Source organism: Limulus polyphemus, unplaced genomic scaffold (assembly GCF_000517525.1).
Source record: "Limulus polyphemus unplaced genomic scaffold, Limulus_polyphemus-2.1.2 Scaffold30, whole genome shotgun sequence".
In the NCBI taxonomy this organism is placed as follows: Eukaryota; Metazoa; Arthropoda; class Merostomata; order Xiphosura; family Limulidae; genus Limulus; species Limulus polyphemus.
The window spans coordinates 1,461,832-1,482,932 of record NW_013665640.1 but is presented as its reverse complement, the minus strand read 5'-3'; the positions used below and the strand labels follow the sequence as shown (position 1 = coordinate 1,482,932).

At 31.5% G+C, this 21,101-nt stretch overlaps 1 protein-coding gene across 7 annotated transcripts in view; it reads right to left on the bottom strand.

The window, feature by feature from the left end:
* Positions 1-21,101, bottom strand: part of LOC106459793 (GTPase-activating Rap/Ran-GAP domain-like protein 3) — a 427,929-nt gene that overhangs the window by 72,825 nt on the left and 334,003 nt on the right. For all 7 annotated transcript variants that reach the window (XM_022386650.1, XM_022386642.1, XM_022386656.1 and 4 more), the window contains 6 exons: positions 15,228-15,308; positions 13,895-13,976; positions 7,668-7,786; positions 3,499-3,563; positions 1,319-1,385; positions 513-539 (listed from right to left, as the gene is read on the bottom strand). In XM_022386650.1, coding sequence (XP_022242358.1) covers positions 513-539; positions 1,319-1,385; positions 3,499-3,563; positions 7,668-7,786; positions 13,895-13,976; positions 15,228-15,308 — 441 coding nt within the window. The remainder of the gene's footprint in view (positions 1-512; positions 540-1,318; positions 1,386-3,498; positions 3,564-7,667; positions 7,787-13,894; positions 13,977-15,227; positions 15,309-21,101) is intronic.

The window sequence follows — 21,101 nt, the reverse complement described above, 5'->3', positions numbered from 1 at the left end:
GACCAGGAATATTTATACATTTCGAACGTTACAAATCGTTTAATTTCAGTGGATTCTCATCGGACATTAGTATTTTTACATTATATAAACATCGTGTGTGACCAAGAACAAAGCTAGCTAGCGACTCGTATCTACATCAACTCGTAATTAATTCGACCATCGTAAACCCTCGATAAGATATCAAGGAAGGTCCAGACTAGAAAGAAAACTTTATATCGTTTGTAAGTTTGAGAAACTATTGTTTATAAATCATTGTTTGTAATAACTATTTGTAATAATTGTTCTTGTAAATTGTATGGTTGTGTGTATGTCAAAACGTATTTGTGTTAAAAACGATAACGGTGTATATCATTCTTGTTGGCAAATATCGTAAATTGACTGATATATCAGAATATATTTAAATAATAAATCCAAAGTACAATTTAATTACTAAATTTAAATTATCAGTTAACTCGGCTTCAGACCATGAGAAATTCCAATACGTAACAAAGAATATAAAGAAATCTTATTACCTCTTGTTCTTCAAGAAGAAGTAAGTCCTTAAAAAAGAAAAACACATATAAAAAACGAGTCAAGTTATAAATGCTTATGATTTTATAATATAGCATACATAAATTCAGTCATTGGAAATATAACTAAATTTTTCAAGCCCTTGATGAATGAGTGCATTGTTGAACGTAGAACGATTCTTGTCAGAAAAAAACAACATGAGAACAATTCAGATAAATGTAATTCAATTAGTTGTTCGTTAAAGAAAGCTCGGAATTTTTATGTGTTATTGATTACATCTTTTAATGTTTCGACTTGAAATTTTGTGTGAGAAGAAAGTTGAAAACAACAAAAAAATAACAGAAGTTTGTGAAGAAAAGTTAATTTTTCTTAATATCAGTTTTTACTATGTTACATGACGTAACAAGGTTTTCAAGTTTCGATGATTCTTCTTTGGGAAACATTTTTATATCTATGAGCTTGAAAGGTGAACTTAGTAAGAGCATGGTAGATAGTGTGATTGTTTAAGTAAGACAATTTCAGGGACGAGGGAAGCATTGATAATCCTTTAAAAAGAAGAAACTGTTGAAACACCCTAAAATCATTTAGAATGTAGAATATTCACAGCGTCATATCTCAAAAGACTAGTAATATCCAAAATTGTCTATAAGTAGCGTTTAATACATTTATGCGTGAAACAATACCATGAAAAATTAGAGACAAAGCAGTGTGTGATATGATAGTGAAAAAAGATAGTTCTTCGAAAACTGTTATAAAAACACAGGATGTGTATACGTATATATATATATATATATATATATATACTTACTTTCTGTAATTCTGGAACAAATATTTCTCGTGGAGCCTTTTCCAGTTTATCCATATTCTTAAAGTTACTGTTAGGAGAAAAACAAATTACACTTCGTAAACTTACAGAGGATGTAATCCAGGATCAAGAACAGATGAAAAAAATAAAACAAAATAAATGTACAATAAGAAAATCAATTACTTAACCGAAGGCCTTTATGAAACCCTTATCTTAACTAGATATTACAGCGAGGTTTAAAATATATCAATTGGAATTTTCTGGTCATATTTCAATATAAAGAGCAATTAGTGGATTAGATAATATGAATCATTGTCATTGAATGCTTGAGATTGTAACTTTTAGAATTATCAAAGTAGTACAAATAAAAATATTCTTTAACCTCATTTTAGAGTACTTTCTAAATAGATTGTTATATATGTTTCATTATAATATAATCATGATATCACAAATAACGATTTTTGCAAAACAATTAGTGACTTACCGGAGAAATAACTAACTGAAGAAAATCGTTCCCGATTTAATATCTCTTCAGTTTTAATCCACACATGCACAATAAAACAAACTAATTTACAATAAAAATTGAACCAATGTGAATCCTTACATTCGAATTATGCCTGCCAAATGTTTTGGAAATGAATAGTAAAGATCCTTATTTTTTATTAGCTTTTTTTCACCTAACATTAAAATGATCTTCAGAAGGCAAACATTATTTTATTAATGTTATTTTAGGACAAACTCCATTTGTTTAATGAAATTCTTCTTCTTCATATATTCATCTAAAAACATTTCCTATACAATTTTTCAAGTTTGATCTATGCCTTCTGAACGATTTGATTTTGAAGACTGTGAAATGAAACACGTAATCTTAGAGTAGGTATTGAAACACGTGATTAAATGAGCGCTGCAATGCTTCGTGTAAAACTCAACTGTATGTCATTCCTTACCGTGGATTTTGTTAACCTAAAGAAAGCTAGCGGAGTTTACAAGTGTAGTTGGTTCTGATATTGGTTTTACATTCTAAGAGTGATGTACTTTTGGGGAAAAGACATCACTTAACCCTCAACTGAGGTTTCTAACATCACATATGTAATATTCCTTGAAACTTAAACTGTTACGCGAAACTATTGAAAAAGAAATGAAGCGACCATGCTTGTGTTTTGGTATCCTTGATATGTTAGCCACGTGCTCATCCTCCTCTACCGAATACGTTATTAAACGTATTTGTAATCTTGATAGCAGTCACAACACTTTATAAAGTTTGGCACACGCACACAGCGAGTTGTATTTGAGCTATTATTAAATTGTTCTCAAGCATTTGCATCAAATAAATTTGTAAACACTTTAAATGTTTTTTTCCTGGTATTTGCAGATCCACCTGAATTGCAGATTAAGACAGTTTCGTAAAATCAATAAAATAAAGTAATCGGAAATTATAATCTTAACCGAAATAGAGATGCATTGACAAACATAGTCAGTGAACTTGTTTGTTTAGTTATGAAGCACGAAGCTACACAATGGGGTATCTGTATCAGAGGTATTGCTGAGAAACTGCGGGGGGGGGACAGTCAGTGATTGATCTTAAATGCAAAACAGTTGTAGCTTATGGGTAAGTTAATTTGTCGTTCATCTATAACGTTGGATAATAACAATTAGTTAAGTTTTATTAGTAATAAGAAATCATGTTTTGAAAGTATGAACATTTGAATGGAGAATTTGGCTAAGGGACTACGCTTCTGTATAATCTTCGTTATTCGTTTGTTGGATCGACTTTTCCTTTATTATACTCATCCCTCTGAAAGAAATTTTCAACCCAAACTTTAAAAGTAGAGAATGTCGCTTTAGTAATCGTGTTTTCCCTCACGATTACAAAACTATCAGATAATTATCTTAATCTATTTATATCAAAGAGAGAACAACAAGAGGTAAAAGTAATATCGAAGTAAAGATATTTATTGTTGTGTAATCTTATAATTTGGAAAAGAAATTATTACTCTTAGAAAATGTACATGTTCTAATGTACACATTTTTTATAACAAATGCGAAATGGCAATAAAAAGTAAAATATAAGCTAAATCCGTTTTACACTACAATTAATTATTGTAAACGATTATAATATGCAACCAGTTCTAACAATTAGATATTTTCATCATTTTTTACAGCACTCACGAGACCTCACTTACCTCAGAATTGATTTGACCGTCAGTGATTTGCCCTGTGTATGAGACAGATTAATCTTCTGTGCACCCTGCAAGTAATCAGTCGCAAATGTGAGGTACAAACACACATTACATATATTTAATAAATTTGTTTACAAATATTTTGACTAAAATATGATAATTAGTAAACTGAACGATAAAGAATTTTTTGAAATGTATAAACGTAGAATATTTCTTAATTGCTTTGAGGATGTATCAGACAGTGTCTGTTGGTTGTGACCTGTACTAACCAGACTGTAACTTGCTATTCGAAGGATTTTATCGCAGTCATTTGTTATAGCTAATGGCTCTGTCAAAAGGGTTATAGTTTATGCATTGTTTATAATACCACCATCGCTCTTCTAAATCTTTCGGCTTTTGTAGATTTTCAGTAGATGTGTTCTAGCTGTTGTGGGAACGTAATAATAAAAAATAGAGTATTGTTTAAACATGAAATATGATACGAAATGTATTATTTGTTTGTTCCATAAGCACGTTTTTATAGCCGTGCCAGTTACAACGTTATATTCGTGTTTTATGGTACCTGAATAGAATACAGAGATATTTTTTAAAGGCTCTAAATGTTACATTCAGCTGAGTTAATCATGAATTAAGCCTTTTTAGTCAGGACGCAAAAATGCTGCAACGTAATTGCACTGTCAGTTAAGTCCCTTTTCAGGTCTGGCTATGTGACATACCACTTTCTTAATTAAGTACCTTTCTGGTCTGGCCATGTGACATACCACTTTTTTAATTAAGTCTCTTTCTGGCCTGGTCATGTGACATACCACTTTCTTAATTACATTATCCTTCCCAACTATAAAAGTTTGAGGTTGTTAACTTGATGTTTTTATTTCAGGAAAAGATCAGCAAGAGGCAAAATAATTTTAAAAGGAAACTTAATTGTGTTTTAAAATGCTAATTCCAGAATATTCCATTTTCGGCTGTCTTATTGTTTTGATATTTAATTGCATTGTGCTATTTTATAGTTATATTGTGAATATCCTTCTCTTATTGGATTGTGGGTTGTACTACTTACTAGATGTCTTATGAAAACTTGTTGTACTATGAATTGCGCTGTTTTACAGTTCTATATGCATATTCTCCCTAGGTGTGTCTTGAATTGTGGTACTTTCTAAATGTGTTGTGGATATTCCCCTAGCTGTGCTGTGAATTGTTGTGAAAATGCGAATATTTGACTGTATTACAGTAAAGCTATAATTCTCGAATTATGTTGCAAAAATGTTCAAAAATAACTCGAAAACTCAAGAATTTTTCAAACAGTAAACTCTAACTATGATAGATAAAAATGTCAATTTAGAAGCTAACTGAATCTCTAACAAAGCATGAAATATTGACCAAAGTGATTAAGAAAACTAATTCATTAAAAAGAAAAAGGAAATTAACTGTGCTATATGTTAAGAAGATCGGAGAATGAAAAACTTTGTGGAACAGTTGAACGTAACCAAACATAGCGTAGTGACACAAAACCAAACTAGCAAGTGAAAATTAAACAACAAACTAATATATAAACATTTGGAACAGTATTAGAGGTTATACGAATCATTGATAGTTCAGGGATTTGAGAGTAATATTGGTCAGGTCTTACTCAGAAGATATATTTTTTTACCTTTTTTTTCACATTAAAAACAATGTACTTAATAGTTCATATTATACTTTTAAAAGAATATCCAAACATGTTTCAGCGTATTTTAGTGTTGATAGAATATCTCTGGCTATTGAAACGTTTATTTGCAAATATTACTTATTCATTGCGTCATGAGTACGTGAAACATGCTACTCCTTAGTTTCGCTGTGATAATGTTACTTGCTATCTGTGATGTGAAAATACTTCTTGCCTGAGTGAAAGTACCACTTCATGTGTGTGTGTGAAAGTATTATTTCCTGTCTGTGATGTGAAAAGGTTACTTCTCGTGTGTGAGTGAAAATGTTACTTTCTGTATGTTAGTAAAAGCGCTACTTCCTGTCTATAATGTGGAAATGTTGCTTCCTGTGTGTGTGATTGCATGTGCTACTTCCTGCCTGTAATGTGAAAATGTTACTTCCTGTATGTGAGTGAAAGCGCTACTTCCTGTCTGTAATGTGAAAATGTTACTTCTTGTGTGTGAGTAAAAGCTGTACGTCCTGTATTTATTTCGAAAGTGCTACGTTCTATGCTATTTTTCTATTATAATAGCCTCACATAACTATTTCATTAAAAATACTCCTGACAGTGAACAAAGCGGAACCTTTGTAATTGCGCCCTTGATCATTGCTTAAACAGTTGTAAGTCATTATTGTATTCTAAATTCTACGTTGTTGTCGGGCTAAGTAACCATCACGACTTACAAAAAACAAAAAAAAAACAACAACAAAAACAGGAAAATGACAAACAAAGTTTGTATAAATGCATATTTTGAAAAGAGATCTTGAGTCAATATTGCCATCATGAATACAAAGAAAATAACGGATGAAATAAAAAGCACTCGATTTGTTTTATCACTTGCCATAATGAACTTGGTAAGAGAATTTCTAGAATGTTGTTTTTGGTGGAGAAGTTAAGAAATACTTTAAAGCATTCACTGTAAATGTCAACTTGTTTGAGCAATGGATTTTTGAAGGCTACAGAGGAGTGCTGAAAACAACCGAGTTTGTCTATATAAATACTTGTATCCTGCTCGTCTGTATTACCTCCTCCTATTCAAAAACTGATCATCTTATATTCAGAGCGCTTGACGTTTCAAAAGTATCTTTCCTGTAAAAAAAAATGGTTTTGAAAGTGACATTCTTGTTCACTACTAAACTCAGAGAAATAAGACGCAATAATATCAGTAGAAGCATTACTCCAACAAATCGATTTTCTCAATTTTTCCCTTCTTCCAAAAACCGATTACTTTTACTTATACATCTGACAAAGAACATAACTATGGCTGTGTAACGTCGTCTATCGTATTAGCAAACATTCTTCCGTGAAGAATGCCGAATATTCCAGAAAATGTAAGTGTATTTGAGGATGCAGGTTAGAGAACGAGAAGAAAATCGTGTTTAGAAATAATAAAAGTGGCTAAATCTAAATAATATTTTTTCTGTAGTTTGCATTACTGGATCAAATCATATAATCCATTCAGTAAAGGAAATTCGTAAAGTTCTAGCTAAAAAAGGCCTATAAAAGCAGAAAGACAAAGTTTTGATTGTTAAATAAAGAAAAAGTTTTGTATTTTATTTCTTAGTTCATCACTATTATAAAGCAATGCACTTTAAGATATTTTCATTTTATGTCTTTTATGTTCCTGTAAAAGTATGTTTTAGCACTTAGTAATTTGTTCTTGTTATTATTATTTTATTACCTAAAATGACACAGTAACTGAAATATTACTGATAAAAATCCCATAAGAAATGTTTCTGTTTAAATTCCAATTATCTTTTTTATTCTTTCTTAAGGTTTCACAAATAGTTCAAATCAAACACAAAACGAATAAACATTAAAATCATAAATAATATTCAACGTTAAACTGGTACATAATTAAAAACATTTTATTTAGGCCTATCTATGGCCTTCAAAAAGTTGATAACTCTACATGTTTCGATGTTACAACGTCATCCTCATTGTTTGAAATATAAACATTAATAAAGAGTAAAACTAGTAAAACATGCGTAAAATAAATTAAGAAATCTTTGGAAATAAAATGACAAAGGTCTTTAATTATAAATAATTAATTAACTGTTTTCATTTTTATTGTTACAGTTTATATGGCATATGATAAAATATAAAATGGCCAACTGAAGATCCCAAAACTCGTTATATAGCCTTATAATAGTTGGAAAATTATAATGAAGTGCGAATATTTTAAAAAACTAGTAAAAACTTGATATACATAAATATTTCCTTATTGTTGTTGATAACAGTTTCTTACAAAAGAATAAATAAAATCTACATTAATTGAATTAAATGATAGTATGAAATATATATTTGAAGTCTTATGATGTACAAGAAACTATTAACTATTCAACATTGTTAATTAGTTAAATTAAGACATATTATCAGAAGCCACTTAAAACGAAACTTTATGTATTATATAGCTGGACACAAATATATTTATATCAACTATATAAGGATGTAGATAAGTGAATATACCTAATGAAAAGTTACTTACCGATTTTCTCCACAGAATTGCTCTATACTGTTGAACTCCTTCAGTATTAGAATCAGTGAGAACCACAGAAAAAAAGAAAGGAACCTTCTCACCGTCTACTCCTGCATAATTCTGATGAACTTTAAAAACAAAATATATATAAATAGTTAATCAAACATAATTTTTAATATTTGACGTAAGAGTATGCAGTAATTATCTAAACTACAAGAGAACCATCATTAAAAAAGGTATTTGAACAAATGTTTATAGATTGTTTGTTTGTTCGAAGTTAAGCACAAAGCTACACAATGGGCTATCTGTGCTCTGCCCACCACGGGTATCGAAACCCGGATTCTAGCGTTGTAAATCCGGAGACATACCGCTATGCCACAAGGGGGGCATGATTATAGAGGTTTAATTACGTTATATTTAAACATTTTAAATATGCCAATCAATAAGGTTTATGACAACCACAGCCCATATCAAGTCGCGATAGAACGGAATTTATCAGAACTACATGTTATTTTTTAGCATTTCGTACTTAGTGCGATGCCTTTGAAAAATTAGAAAGGTTATGTAACAACCCTTTCCGATGCAAACTATTCATACACTGAGATAATAAAAATATGTTCAGATAGAGAATTTATAATTTTGAAAATGAGCAGATTCCTTGTTCTTAATGGAATCGGGGAACAAAGGAATATTCATGAACTTGAGGGAGCAGTAGTATCCAGAAAGAGACCTGAAAAAGTCGTACCCCAAAGTAACAGATGAAAATTCACGAACACAAAGGTCATTGGAAAAAGCCGTTCAAGTGCCCCAGGTAGCAGTATACGTAATAAAGTATCTTTGTTTAGAAAAGCGTCACAGGTTACGTATACACAAGTTGTTTCCACAACATACCATACCTCAAACAGCTGGATAATGAAACAGGTATTCATGCTGGAAGACATACCAGTCGAGTCGTCTATGAGTTTCTGTGCGATCGAACTGTTGTAATAGTCCCTGGGAAACTGCCGTCTTTGCGCACGAAATGGATTATGGAAAACAATCAAGGAGGAAGCGTGTGCTTTGTACAGGACACTTTTACATTATAACGTTTTTTTTTTGCAATAAAAACTTCGCTTCAGGACTGTTGTCAAAATCCACGGTTGTCAGGAACATAGCCGGACGTGGTGACATGGGTTTTAATGACGTGGTGAGACTCCAAATTCCTTTTAATATAACGTACTAAATCTCTGTATATGAGCAGCAAGTATGCGATGTATGCGTTAACTGATGTTATATTAATAAAAACAAATTACATGCAAGCGGTATATACCATAAGACATTATTTCGTGTATATTTTTGTAGAAGCTAGAAAGGACCTTTATACTTAAAGGTACATAAACAAAATATTTTAAAAGAAATTGTCAGAATAGTTTTATGTTCGCATCCACAGTCTCGTGAATGAAATAAAAGTAAATTGCAAGAAAATTGAAAACACGTCGCGATATAATTCCGACGACCGGATGAAAGCTAATAACTTACATTGAAATACATACGTATGAATGACATTCTATAAAACACTCACTTGCATTGAACTAAGACAAACAAAGTTTAGAAAATAATGAATTACAATGCGGCAAAAGTATTCATGCTAAACGTTAGAGCTTGAACAAAAATATGCCAAAATGATTAGTTTCCATTTCGTAATATGTTTATATGCTGTCTGTTTATTAGATTTCATAAAATATAGTTAGTTACTTATATCGACTTCATATAAGGTCATGTTTAAAGTAAATGAACACAAACGCACACACGTATAAATACTTGTTGTTCCATCAAATACACAAATACATAAATCTTGTATACTAATCTGCCTTTTATTATGAAAAATATTTTAAAATACAGGTTTTTAACACCAAATAAACCCGACACTCACCCCGCTCATAAAGCTTATGACAATCAATACACAATTGAAAACGCCTAATTTGATAGGAATGCACGTGGTAATAAAATTGACAGCACTACTGGAGAGTTAAGAATATAAGTTAAAAAAGTCTTACACTTAAAAGTCTTTTAAGAGTAAAATCGATATTTCTTCACATACTTAGTTTTCTTCGTGTTGTCTGGTATTGACCATGTAAAAGAAAACATAAAAATTACGCTTATATATATATATATATGTACTTGAATGTCTCATACACTATATTTTAGTAATTTCTTTTTGTTAGCTTTTTGTATTGTTTTAAACTTTATTAGAACCACCTTACTTTCCACTTTGGTCTAATAAAAATTAAGTTAATAATACGGATGTGAACGAAACAAGTGGACAAAGGACAAAGAAGAAATAAGGAACAGAGAGGTCATTATGGATAACAAAGGAAGTGAATAGGAAAAACTAACTGATCAGAAACACATAAATCAGAACATAAATTAAAAGATGTGGATACGAACATTTTTACTTGTGAGAAACAAAAATCAAGAGAGAGGAAAAACAAATGAAAATGTTAAAAAGAAAAGGTGAGAAACACAGTGATAAAGAATGATAGCAAAAAATGGACAAGAGAAAATTATTTGGTGTGAAACAATGAGGTCAGGAGAAAGATGTCAAACAAGTCTGGATCAAAAGGAAACGGTAAGATACACAATGAGCTGGAAAATAGCAAAACAGCTGGTTAGAAGAAAATGAAATGATGAGAAACATAGAAAACAGGAGAGATGATAGAAGAAGTGGATGGTACAAAAATAGAGGATGAGAAACACGGTGACCTATAAAGATAGCAAAATCACTGTACTAAGAGAATGAAGAGGTGAGAATCACAGAGATCATGGAAATAAAGAAAAAGTAGATGGTGGAAAATGAGTAAAACGGTGAAAAGTACAGATAACATGAACGAGAGAAAAACAAGTAGATAGATGAGAATAGAGGGTGAGAGCCACAGAGGTCAGAAAAGAGACTAAAAGAAATGGATGGGGCAAATGAGGAGGTGAAAATACATTAAAACAATGGATAGGGGAAATGAGAAAATGAGAAACACAGAGGTAAAAAAACGATTGTGAAATAAGCGAAGGGGGAACGAAGAAGGAGAGGTTAGAAGGGAGAACATGATAAGTAGATGAGAAAATTGTTTTGTTTGTTTTGTTTTTGAATTTCGCGCAAAGCTACACGAGGGCTATCTGCGCTAGCCGTCCTTAATTTAGCAGTGTAAGATTAGAGGGAAGGCAGCTAGTCATCACCACACACCGCCAACTCTTGGGCTACTCTTTTACCAACGAATAGTGGGATTGACCGTCACATTATAACACCCCCACGGCTGAAAGGGCGAGCATGTTTGGTGGGACAGGGATTCGAACCCACGACCCTCAGATTGTGAGTCGAGCGCCCTGACCACCTGGCCATGCCGGGCCAGACGAGAGAATAAGAACAAGTGTGGTGCAAAACAAGTAAACTGGAAAAATGGAAGGTAAGAAACAGTACATTTTACTGTATAACTGGAAGTATGGAAAAACACAAAGGTCATTAGCGATAGCAAAAAATTGGACTAATAGAAAAAAAGAGGAAAATATATTGGAGAAATTAGAGATTAGAAGGATAAACTAAAGAAACAGGGCGAGATAAAATAAAAAGGCGAAAGAAACTATGATTGGAAATATTAACAAGAACTTCTGAGTGAGAGTAAAGAAAAGAGTATAATGAGCCAACAAAATGTATCATAGATGGAAAAAATTAGAGTGTGAGAAACAACGAGATCAAAAGGATGAAAAGTTTTAAAGGTGGGTTGAATAAAAATATTAGAAGAAAAAATCAGCAGTATATAGAAGGGAGATGGATTTAAGAAATACAATAGAATAATAATTATAGTCTAGGAAACAAACCTTCGTAAGGAAGAATATACCAGGTAAAAGAAAAAAAAATAGAAACATTTTAGACTTAGAGATTATGAGAAGGAAAATGTAACCCTAATGATCATTCAACCATTATTTGTGTCTGGTAATTTTGTTTCTTCAACTAATTCTTTATTATTATCGCATGAATGCTTCTTCTCTGGATTAGCCCAATGAACTATAGTAAACAAATGTTATCATAAAATGGGGAAATTCAGATCGCAACAAGAGAAGAAGTGAAAAATCTAAATTGAAGGCGAACACGGAAAAGAGTAGAGAGCACTAGACAGATCAGAATTGAGCAAGAGATTAAAATGCCTTCAAACCAAATGATCGCATTTCTGAAAGAATCTAAAGTGGGAATAGCAGACGTGAATATTTCTCTATTCATTATCGATATGCTAAAGATTCAACACTCGAAGCAACAATTTCCAGAGCCACTTTCCCTTCTATTATCTATCTTGATCGCTTCTGTTGCACATGGCTACGAAATATCGAGAAAATCGATTTTTCTGACTAAGGAAGGAATGTTCCTGACTAAGGAATATTTTATAATACCGGTTTTCAGCTTAAATTACTATGCTAAAAACTGTAACAAAATTAGGCTTTCATGTGTTTTTTTTTCTAAAAATTATGATAATAGTTGTGTAACCAATGTAAAAATGCGAATACACTCAGGAGCAATCTGACAATTAAGGTGACGAATGTTCGATATGTTTTGCTATCATTATTAAAAGACGGAATACATATGCAAAGCAAAAGTTAAATAATTATTTAAAAAATAATAATTGAGCAAGTACAAATAGACCAGAGTTAAGTATAAAAACTATATGATAAAATTTCATAAATTACGTTACGTTTCAAAGTACGTTAATATGAACAAAAATAAAATATAAAAGAAACATAAAAAAAGCGCTAAAACCATTGTAATTGTGCAACACTTTACAGAAGTTATTCAATGAATTTAAATATAAAGTTAGTATTTTTCAGAATGAAATAACGTCTCGTTTAAAACAATAGCATACATTTTAAAATATTATTTCGAATTACATAGGTTCCGAAGATGTTATTAAAAGCATAAATCAGTTGCACAAAGTTTCCGTTATTTTAACAGGTAGAAAAGTGTCAGCGACAACGTAGAGTGACACAGAAAATATTCATTGTGGTTGGTCAAAATGAACTAAATATTATTTCTTTATAGTTTTAGCTCTTATTTGCAGTAATATATTATTAGACCCCCCACACACACATACGAAAAAGAACAATACTTTATACACCTACCTTTATTGAAAAAGGAACAATACTTTACACACTTGTCTTGATTGAAAAAGGAACAATACTTGACACATCTGTCTTTATTGATAAAGGAACAATACTTTACATACCTGCCTTTATTGAAAAAGGAACAATACTTTACACACTTGCCTTTATTGAAAAAGGAACAATACTTGACCCATCTGTCTTTATTGAAAAAGGAACAATACTTTAAACCCCTGTCTTTATTGAAAATCGACTGTAATTATTTTTTGAGACTCAACTACAGTTTCAAAACGAAAACACTTAACCGTCTTTCCATTACATTTATGGTCTTTGGTCGAAATCCCAAATATATTTACTTTTAGAACTTATTCGAATCTTATAATGATATTTTTACTTCTACCAAAAAAGTTGCTAAAATATTTGATAAATAAATTTAATAATAAATGGTCTTAATTATGAGTAACAAGAAGTCTCTACGATCACTCTGGTCTAGGTCACCAGTTGAATATTCTCACTGTTAACGGTGTTTTCGGACTGTTATCCCAATAACACCTGATTTATTGATTTTTCAGTGAAAAATAAACTCTATATGTTAAAGTACCACGAAAAAATACCAAAACGTTTTTCTTAGAACAATTATTACAGTATTTTTATATAACAAACTGTCACTTTATGGCAATCCTTGATACATAGTTTCACTAGCTAACCTGTTTCATCTTTGTGTTGAATATGTAGGATCAGACTGCTGCTGCTTTCCTTCTAAGTTCTAAATTTCTGTTGATTCTACACGTACTAATCGGTTTAAACACTCAAAATGGTCTCTTAGAAGGTTTAATAATTGTACATTTTGTTGTGTAATAAACGAATGACCCTTTTACTGTGCGAATCTCATTGCTCACAAACAGCTAGCTGCAACACCTCCTTATGATATATTCATAAATAACTTTCATGTTAAGAGTACATTATTTGTCCATTTCTTCAGCTTTTATTTGATTTTGCTATGGGTTGGCACTATACGATTCAGTATAGATACTGTACGTAATGTAGTTTTCTCATTGGCCAACATAAAGGCATACGAAATTGAAATTATGAGATAATAAAATAATGAGATTGCTTACGTCTCCCAAGAAAGTACTTGAAGTACCATCTCGTCTGATATTCTGGGTTTTCGAGAACAGGAGTACTAGGTGAACCATACAACTAGAAAAGAAATATATCGATCTAATTCAGAACATGTCTTTACTGGACATGAAAATAATACCTTGAGTATGAGCAAAATTCACTTTTACAAAATGTTTATATGTAAACGAAAGGTACATAAAATATGACTCGTCCAACAACTGAATTTATTCACAGAGTAATAATATGCCATTTTTGTAAGGACTACTTTTCTTTACGATGGTAAGGCTAGTCTCTACAAATATTTTCGTTACACTACAAGTTATTCGTGTGTAGAACTTTACATTGCGTGAAGCCCTAAGGCAGATAAGTTATCAGTCCTTCTTATATTGAAGCATACAATAAAAAAAAAAAAAGACACACGAAAATTTCAGAAAACCCAATTTTCTGGTGTCAGTCCTCAGGATTTTATCTGATTGGATTGCTGGGATTAATAGCAAACCAGAGTTTGTGCTAAAGCATTATTGCTACGCCGGAGAATGATGTATTCTTAATAGTTAAGCACCTGGCGTCTATAAAAATCTAGCAAGGAATGCCTTTTTTTTTTTACTTACAGTTTCACAAAAACAAGTTCCAAAACTTTAAATATTATTTTGTTGATCGTATTTTCTAGAAGTGATCTTGTATTTTTTGATGGAGAATTTCTACTGCTACTAAATTTTACCTTTTGCCAATATGTTAAGTCAATTTTACCTTTCGTCATTATGTTGAAACATCTTCGAATTCCTTTTCCAAAACAATATTCTTTTAGCTTCTATATCGTCCAAAAATACATCAGTTCATTTGAAATTTCTTACTTCGCAGTAGCCGGCAGCGCCAGCTTTTGCTTTAAAAGTATTGCAATAGTGATGATGATAACAATGAAATCCCATGATTCGGTGTAATGACAATGAATTTAAAATTATTTATTTATTTTTAACGCTTAAACACAAAACTCTGTCAAAAATGTCAAGATTTTGTGAAAATATGATCTCAAAAGATGTAAAAGTCCACTTCACATTATAGCTAGATAACTAATTGTACACATGCTTTCTGCCTCGCACTACTCTTACTAAACTGAAATATTTCCTTTTCACGAGCTATTTCTACTACCATTTTGTGCCGTATTTTAAAAGATATAATTTCAAAAATATTCCTGTTTAAATGTGTTTTAAATTGTAACTTTGAAAATTGTTTTTGCCACTTAAAAACGTTTTAATAATATTACATTTACTTAAAGCTATAAATATCCAACTTTACCTACACAAAGTTACATAACTTATAAAGCCTTACTTCGTCTTTTTCTGCTCTTTCTCCACTTTCCACTCGGAATCGACGAAAGAGGTCAGCACCGTCGGTTTCAACTGAAGCAAGCTAAAAAGTTTAAGATTCAATTATAATTTATAATGTATAGATTCCAGTGAATATTGTAAATACTCCTCAATAGATGAACATACCAGAATATAATTGGTTAAAATAAAGCTCGGTACAATATCTTATTTTCATGAACAATAAACACCTAGCACATACATTCGTATTTACATAATATGCTTTAACAGACGTAATATTTTTTTATTAAGCGTCAGCTGATCTTCAATCCAATATTTTTCCATCTTTGATGTATGATAATAAGTACTAATTCCAAATAATTATATACCAGACATTTATCTTCAATCGATATTTTTTTCCATTCCATCTGTGACGTATGTTAATAAGTATTAATTCCAAATATATACGTGCCAGACACCAGAAATAGATCTACAAGAAGCAGGATTTAGTTGACATCATGCAATTTTCATTAATAAATTTGTCTCATGATAGGACACGTAGTTGTATACTTGTCATAAGTGGTATAAATTATTATTAATGTAAAAATAGCTAAATTACCATTTTTGAGGCTTTAAGAAACCATTCCAACAAGAATACTACTACTTATACGTAATCAAACATTTCAAGTATATGATTCATGACAAAGCTATCTGCTGCCGCCCCTAATTTTGAACTACTAATCAGTGGGAAGGCAGGCGGTCAGAAGCACCCTACCATCCACACTAAGGGACTGACTGTCACTCTTATGACGTACCCATAGCTTAAAGTGTGCTTGTACGTTTTAGCGCAAAGTTAGACATTGTTCAATCTGCGTTTTGTTCATCACGGGGAATTGAGCTCCAGTTTCTGGTGTTGCAATCCTTAACCTTACCACTGACTTACCGGAGAATGCGGTTTATAGTGTTTGGAATATTTTGTGGTATCACACGGGTTAGAAGCTGGCTTACCAGCACTAAAACCTAAAACTCTATCACAGAGCCAGCGCTCCATCTCTTATTAAGTAAAAGATCATTGTAAAAATAGGAACTTATAACTATTGAACTAAGCAACAAAGTATTTTCGAGACAGACCAGTAAAATAAGGGTTATAAGCAGAATCTTAGCATGCAAATTTTATACTGCAACCAATTTATAAAGGTATGTAACACGTGAAATGCATAACATATTATGTTTTACTTTTGAGTGTTTTTGTTGAAATATTACAATACATATAACCTCAGTAGAATCAGAACTAAAAGATGTCTCGAAAGTCTTAATGTAGAAACATGAATAACTATTTTTTTAGAATATGAATTGGTTTATATCATGTCTGTCAATTTATATTTTAGTTTATATACACGGTATTTGGGACCTTGACGATTCAGGATAGCTTACGTTTCTAGTTTATAAATAGTATTTTGTGGACTTGTCGGTTCAAGAGAAATTAAATTTTTAGTTTATAAATACAGTATTTTATGGACTTGTCGGTTCAGGAGAGATTACATTTCTAGCTTATAAACAGCATTTTGTGGACTTGCCGGATCAGGAGAGATTAAATTTCTAGTTTACAATACACAGTATTGTGTGGACTTGTCGGTTCAGGAGAGATTATATTTCTAGCTTGTAAACAGTATTTTTTGGACTTGTCGGTTCAAGTGAGATTATATTTCTAGTGTATAGACACATCATTTAGAAACATCCTTTACAGTGAATTGTACTTGCATCCCAATTAGTTAAACACGGAAAAAAGTTCCAAGAAACTGAATAATACACTATGCTATAAGCATACATAATTTTTATAACGTCCTGATTTGAAAGTTATTTTTTTCTATAAAATAAACTTACACATAAGGCATGAAGTGTAGGCTCTTTAAAGACTTGTGAACTGGGGTACCAGCAAGTAGAAAAAGACCATTTTTATAGCATGTTTTCAATGTAATACAACTTTATGAAACTTAGTATAGAAAATCTAAAATCAATCATAATAAATTAACACCAGAAATCATTAACTTGTCACTAAATTTCGCACAATGCTTTTACGTTTCAGTTTAACGGGATTATAATGAATGCCAGTGAACGAAGCCTCACATACTGTTGTCTGGGAAACAATCCAGTATAACTCCATTTATTCATACACATTTTCATTAGCGAGGAGTGTTTGAGATTAAAGAATTTCTTTACTTTCTGTTTTGTAAGCTATAACGTGCAATGCATTCTTACTATGTATAGCATTAATATATTTGTTACCTAAACTACTATTTATTTGCACCGATCGCAAACTTAAACTACAATTTAATATAAAATAACTCTTCTAGGGTATTTCCTTTTTTAATTTGCAATCACTGATCGACATCCAATTTTGTAGTTGTACAATTAAGTAAAATTTTAAAAAGATAAGCCACGACAGTTAAAATTACTGTCTATATTGGATTTCATTTTTTTTCTGATGTAACGCCTACTGATGGCAAGAAATCGACTAGCTTTAGCGTATTCCGTGGATTAATTTAAGTAAGCATTTTGTAAAGTGATCTGACCTTTGAATATTTCAAATTTAATCGAATTCTGTACGAAAACATTCCATATCACTTATACTACATATTTTATAAACGTTTCAGTTTGTAAAGTTGATATTTCTCTAGTTTTTATCTTGAAATATTCTCAAAGACCAATAAATTAAAAAAATCAAAACGCATGACATTTATGTGTTCACATTTTTCAATGCAAACTTTTGGACATTAAAATTAAACATGTTATATTAATTATTATAATATTTCGGTAAGTTTAATAATTACTTTTTATTGCAGAGATCTCCTTGCAATACCTTCTTAAACAATGTCTTGCACAAAATTGTTATTGTAATATGGTAAACGACTAAAAGCTAATTAAGAGTACTCCTTCTTCACGTATGATGTCTGTTTTAATGGGTGTTGTGATGTCTGTTCTAGTGGGTGTCGTTGTGTCTATTCTAATGGGTGTTGCTGCTGTTGAACGTGGGGAAATAAAGCTTTGAACATCGGGGTTCTGTACTATTGAGTTCATTGCTTCATATCCTAACCTTTCTAATTCAAGGTACTCTAGTTCGTTAATACATGGGTCACATTACTGAATGACAACTTTGACAAAACATTGCTCAAATACACTGCATTTTCTATTTCTCTGACAATAAAGTGTAATACTCATAGCAGTGAGTATAACTGTTTTTAACATATCGACAATACATAGTGCTGAATTAATATTTGACATATTGGGAAATTTTGCTTTCAAACACGTACTAATTTTGCTCAGGTAAACTGGTTTAGAACTGAAGTATTATAAACTATTGAATCTATAAGTGCATGGTTATCGTAGCAACTTTTATTTTTGTAAGGCTTTTTTATCTCATCTTCTTTTTCTATATAAGCAAAATAAACAACATGATATATAAAAGATGGATACAATGAGAGTCCTTATCAATTTTTTTTTAACGAAAATTTCCACAAATTGAGTAGCATATACATATTTATGACATTTTATATATTTTCCAAAATCCATCAGATGGCGGCCGCTAATGTATGCGGACCTATATATTAATCATTGCATATTTTCTGACGTAATTACTTCTGCAATCATTATAGAGAAAAATCACACTATTATTTACGTTTATTAATAAATCCGATAACATATATCACATCATATGGCGACAGATGGGGGTACTTGCGTTATTATATTTTACTAGATCAGCTAATGCAATATCATGCGAGGAAAATATCAGATGTGTATTGCACGGTATCTACTTGAAACAAATCTTAGCTTTATATAATCTGCTAAAGTTATTTAGTGTACTGCGTCATGCATATCACCTAGTCACTTTCATCAGCAGAGTCCAAAATCCTGATCTACTGTATCAAGTACACGTTGCTCGTGTGGTGTTGGAAAAGACAGGAGTGTGTCCTCATGATGGTAGAGAAGTAGATATCATTAAACATATGCGATATTAGTACAGCTTCCTAAACTCCCCTTGCCCCAGAGCGACACAGGCAATATCATCCACTTATTAGACGACCAACTGATGCTGTGACCAACTGATGCTGTGTCGTAAGGAATTACTATGGAGTAAGCCTCTGATGCCACATGCTGTCTGAACGAAGTTCCTTAGAATACGAGTCACTTGTTAGACAGTATGGGGAAGTCGGGCAGTGGTGTAGAAGTCGTATGCTGCCATACAACAGTAGCTTCTCTGGATTAACTATTTTCTGCAACTCGTTTATTTGGGATAAAAGTGAAAATCTTTCCTCTTCCTCTTGCTGTTTTCATCTGAATGTAAAACTTACACATTTGTTTTATGTAATATCCAGAGTAAGTGATTTCCAAGCTAGGCGTGAATTTTTGTTTTCCATTTTAAATATTTCCACTCCCCATCTGACATTTGTTATAGTTTTTGATTGGTTCTTTTTGTATTGAATTCTTTGTCCATTCGTTACGTAATTAAGCATATCCTAGGCTAATCACGCAGGGTTTTTCCTCTGGTATTATACATGATAATCCAGGATAGCAATTTCCTCGCGGAAAAAGCACGTAGAAACACACTATGAAACACTACTGAAACAGTGTGTATCACATGAACTTAGTGCGGAAACACTATGGACAGTTTTCCTAAAAAACAACACAGCGTATTTTCATTGTGTTTTGCTTGCATTATTCGTACAAATTGTGATTTGTCTTTTCACACAGTCCAGAGTCTGTGACACTCAACCTAACACTGTAAAGTAGATGTTTTAATGGCTTTTTTTCTTACAGGTTGTGGTAATTCTTATCATATTGTTTCGTTCTAATATTTAAGTTAATTTTTCATTATATGTTGTACCGTATCTTGGGATTCACTTACGCTATAAATCAGAAAATGGCTTAATATACTCCAGATTTTGATTAATAAAGAAGCGAAGAATTCTTCACTAGGTTTGTTGTTTCATGCATTTCTTTTCATGTGTTATGCAGAATTAGCTCCGTTATGCAGATTAGACCTGTTCTGGGACTCATGATGCAGAAATGACCTAATAAACAAATTTACCTTTTATTAACTTGTTGTGCAGAATCAAATCGTTATGCTGAATCGACATGTTATGTAAAATCAATAAATTATTCAAAATAAAACCCTAATTTAACTCCTTACGCAGAATTAATCTGTTATCCAGAATCAAATTGTATGGTAACTCGTTATGTGGAGTCGACTTGTTATGCAGAATTAACCCATTACGTAGAATTAATCCAATATTTTAACTTGTTATGTAGAATCTACCTGTTATATATCATCAATATATATATAACATCAATTGTTATATCATCAATCTGTCATGCACTATCATATCCTTTTACTATCAAACAGTTACGCAAAATTCCAAGGAGTTAATTAAATTACGTGATGTATACGAAATAGTACATCCCACTCACAATAACAGATTATTCAACGTTTATTACACTACTTGATGTAAGTTGTATTATTTATTAGGCCTATTAAGATTTTAAGCAGCTTTGTACAATGTCAAATGATATATAACTTCCATAGTTTCGATTAGATATTCTCAATCATCAGTGCAGTACATGAAACAATATAAGACGAAGGGAAAACAAACGATTTTACTAATCTCAAAATCTCAATTACTGTTCCCTTCTAAAGAGCCCTCATTTTCATATTTCACATGATATATAATGTTGTTTTGATGTATACAAGTTTAAGCAGCATGTTTTTAAAGAGAACTTTTATGTACCTATGTAGTCTACTTCCGCTTCATCTGGTACACAGTTACTAAGTTTTCACAACACAAGTCACGTCTCACACATTTTGTTTAGAGAAAAGCACATTGTTCAATAGAGTGTTAGTTTT